Genomic DNA, 2,826 nt, shown 5'->3' on the forward strand with positions numbered 1-2,826 from the left:
CCCCCCTCCGGCACCCACCGACTTGTTCCTGAGTGACCGCCACCGTCGGCAGAGCGCAGATCTTCTCTTTGTCGGCCGGGGGGGGGCCCGTGTTCTCCAGCTGCCCCAGGAGCTGCCGGGAACACAGCGCGCTGGGGGGCACGGCCGCAGTGGGGCAGGGGCTGCGTCCCAGCGCGGGGCGAGGGGCAACCCACGGCCATGGAACTCAGCAGCAGCAGTGTCCCACGATGGGAGCCCCACCCCCAAAGTGAGACCGGGGGGGGCATGTCCCAGCTAGGATGGGATGGGCTGGGATCTGTGGGCTCCATCTCCAAACTGGGATGGGTCTGGATCTGTGGATCCCCATCCTCCAACTGGGATCTGTGGGTCCCCGTCTCCCAGCTGGGATGGCTTGGAATCACTTTTGCGGGCGGCCCCCCCCGAGCCCCAGCCCGCGCTGCGGGGATCCGCTCCGGTGCGGCGCTGAGCGGGGAGGGGCGCGGGGGCAGGAGGGCGGAGGTGAGGGCAGCGCTCACCTGGGTGACGATGGCGTCGAGGCCGCTCTGTCCCCACGCGTAGTCCCCGGGGTTGGAGTGCAGCATCCCGCTCCTGCGGACGGAGCGCGCTCACCAGGCTGCTCCCCCCCGGCCTCGCGCCGCCACGGGGGTCACCTGGGAAGTGGGGCTCCCGGGCACCGGGCAGCTGCTGCTTACTGGCACTTACTGGTGCTTACTGGCGCTTACTGGCACTCACTGGCACGTGGCCGGCAGAGGGCCGCGAGCGAAGGCAGGCCTGCTACTCACCAGGAAAACGGGTGCTGCGAGCCGGGAATGGCTGAGTTGGCGAAGAAGCCCGCAAAGATCTGCTGGATGATTCTGCAGGGGAGGGACGGGCTGAGCCGGGGACGGGAGGCAGCCGCACGGCGATGGCGGCCAAGGGGCAGCGAACGCGGAACGGCGCTGCCACCACCACAGCCATCAGCCGTCCGTCCATCTGTCCATCCGTCCATTCATGTGTCCATCCATCCATCCATTCATCCCTGTCCGTCCGTCCATCCATCCATCTGTCCACCCATCCATTCATGTGTCCATTCATCCATCCATCCGTCCGTCCATCCATCCATTCATCCGTCCATTCATCCCTCTGTCCGTCCATCCATCCGTCCATCAATCCATCTGTCCATCCGTCCACCTGTCCATTCATGCGTCCATTCATCCATCCGTCCATCCATTTGTCCGTCCATTCATCCATTTGTCCGTCCATTCATCCCTCTGTCCGTCCATCCATCCCTCTGTCCGTCCATCCGTCCATCCATCTGTCCACCTGTCCATTCATGCGTCCATTCATCCATCCGTCTGTCCATCCATCCATTCATCCATCCATCTGTCCATCCATCTGTCCATCCATCCATTCATCCGTCCATTCATCCCTCTGTCCGTCCATCCATCCATCCGTCCATCTGTCCACCTGTCCATTCATGTACCCATCCATCCATCCACCCACCCATCCATCTGTCCATCTGTCCGTCCATCCACAGAAGGCCGAGTTCCGGCACGCAGCGCTGTGGGAGGGGCAGTGCCCCCTGCTGCTGCCCTCCCTGCCCCCATCCCACTGCACCGCGGCCCCGTGGGACAGAGGGGCAGAGCCTGGAGGGCGCAGCGCCGCCCGCACCCAGAGCCGGGTCCCGCGGGCAGGGCCCCCCCGAGCTGCCCCGCCGGGCGGGGGGACACGTACCCCTCGATGGCCGGGGAGCGGTCGGGGCGCGAGCTGCCCCGGGAGCGGTACCTCCGCGCCATGGGCAACCGCGGCGGCCGGCTCGGCCCCCAGAGGTCGGCGTGGGCCTGGTGGCCCCGCTCGTTGTCCCTGCCGTCTTGGTCCAGCGAGCTGCTGCTCAGGAAGGGTCTGAAGTCGGGGAAGAACATGGTGTGGTCCAAGTGGTCCCAGAGCTGCGCGAGAAAGGGGAGACTCAAAGCACCGGGCTGCGCCGCGCGGCCCCGCCGGCTCGGACCGGGGAGCGAGGTCCGGAGCCGAGCAGCCCAGCTCCCCACCCCGACCCCGCGGGCGGCGGGGAGACGGCAACGCACCTCCGCAAACTGCGCCGACGGGCCGTCCTCAGCACCGCTGCCATCCAGGAAACTGCGCGGGAACGGGCGCTCAGAGCGAGACCCCTCCCAGCACCGAGCCCCCCGCAGACAGACGGCGCGGAGCGGGACGGGGCCGGGGGAACGCGGAGCAGGGAGGGAACGGACCCCGGCACCCGCAAGGGGAAGGACGGATCCCAGCACGGCTCCCGTCCCGCACGCGCTGAGCCCAGCTCTCCTTCCGCCCCTGCCCCGCTCCTACCAACGCGGGCGTTACCTGGAATCCTCCGTGACTTCCTCGATGAAGCCGGACTCGCACCGGGGGCACGTGTACTCCTGGGGGGGGGGAGGAGGAGGAGGAGGAGGAGGAGAACGGGCTGAGCTGCAGAGCACACTCACTCTGCCGCCCGCGGGACGCAGACCCCCGACCCCTGCGCCAGGCAGCGCTGCAGGAGCAGAGCAGAGCTCCAGAGGGGACACCAAGCCCCGGGCTCCAGCAGGGACTGGGGGGGCTGCCCCACACCGGGGGTCGGGGGCTGTGACACTCGGGGAAGGGCTGGCACGGCGCAGCTCGGCCGTTCCTGGCAGCTTTGGAGCGCTCCTTGCCGTGCTCTCATCCGCTCCGCCTGCCAGAGCGGAGCCGGGACGAACAGAAATAAAATCCGTGTTTGGGGAAAACAGCGACTGAGAAATGGGGCAAGAAGGGGAAATGGCAAAGGGCGCGGGGTGGGAGGCAGCGGCCTCGTGTCGGCCCCGGGCTGGGGGC

General features: G+C 68.0%; 1 protein-coding gene across 1 annotated transcript in view; it reads right to left on the minus strand.

Moving 5' to 3' along the window:
• Window positions 1-18: 18 nt before the first annotated feature.
• Window positions 19-2,826, minus strand: part of RNF115 (ring finger protein 115) — a gene marked incomplete at its 3' end in the record, with an annotated part of 6,150 nt that continues 3,342 nt past the window's right edge. The window contains 6 exon segments of the mRNA XM_021383800.1: window positions 19-112; window positions 516-588; window positions 783-854; window positions 1,714-1,925; window positions 2,064-2,115; window positions 2,338-2,396. Coding sequence (XP_021239475.1) covers window positions 19-112; window positions 516-588; window positions 783-854; window positions 1,714-1,925; window positions 2,064-2,115; window positions 2,338-2,396 — 562 coding nt within the window.

Source organism: Numida meleagris, unplaced genomic scaffold, assembly GCF_002078875.1.
Source record: "Numida meleagris isolate 19003 breed g44 Domestic line unplaced genomic scaffold, NumMel1.0 unplaced_Scaffold550, whole genome shotgun sequence".
Classification (NCBI taxonomy): domain Eukaryota; kingdom Metazoa; phylum Chordata; class Aves; order Galliformes; family Numididae; genus Numida; species Numida meleagris.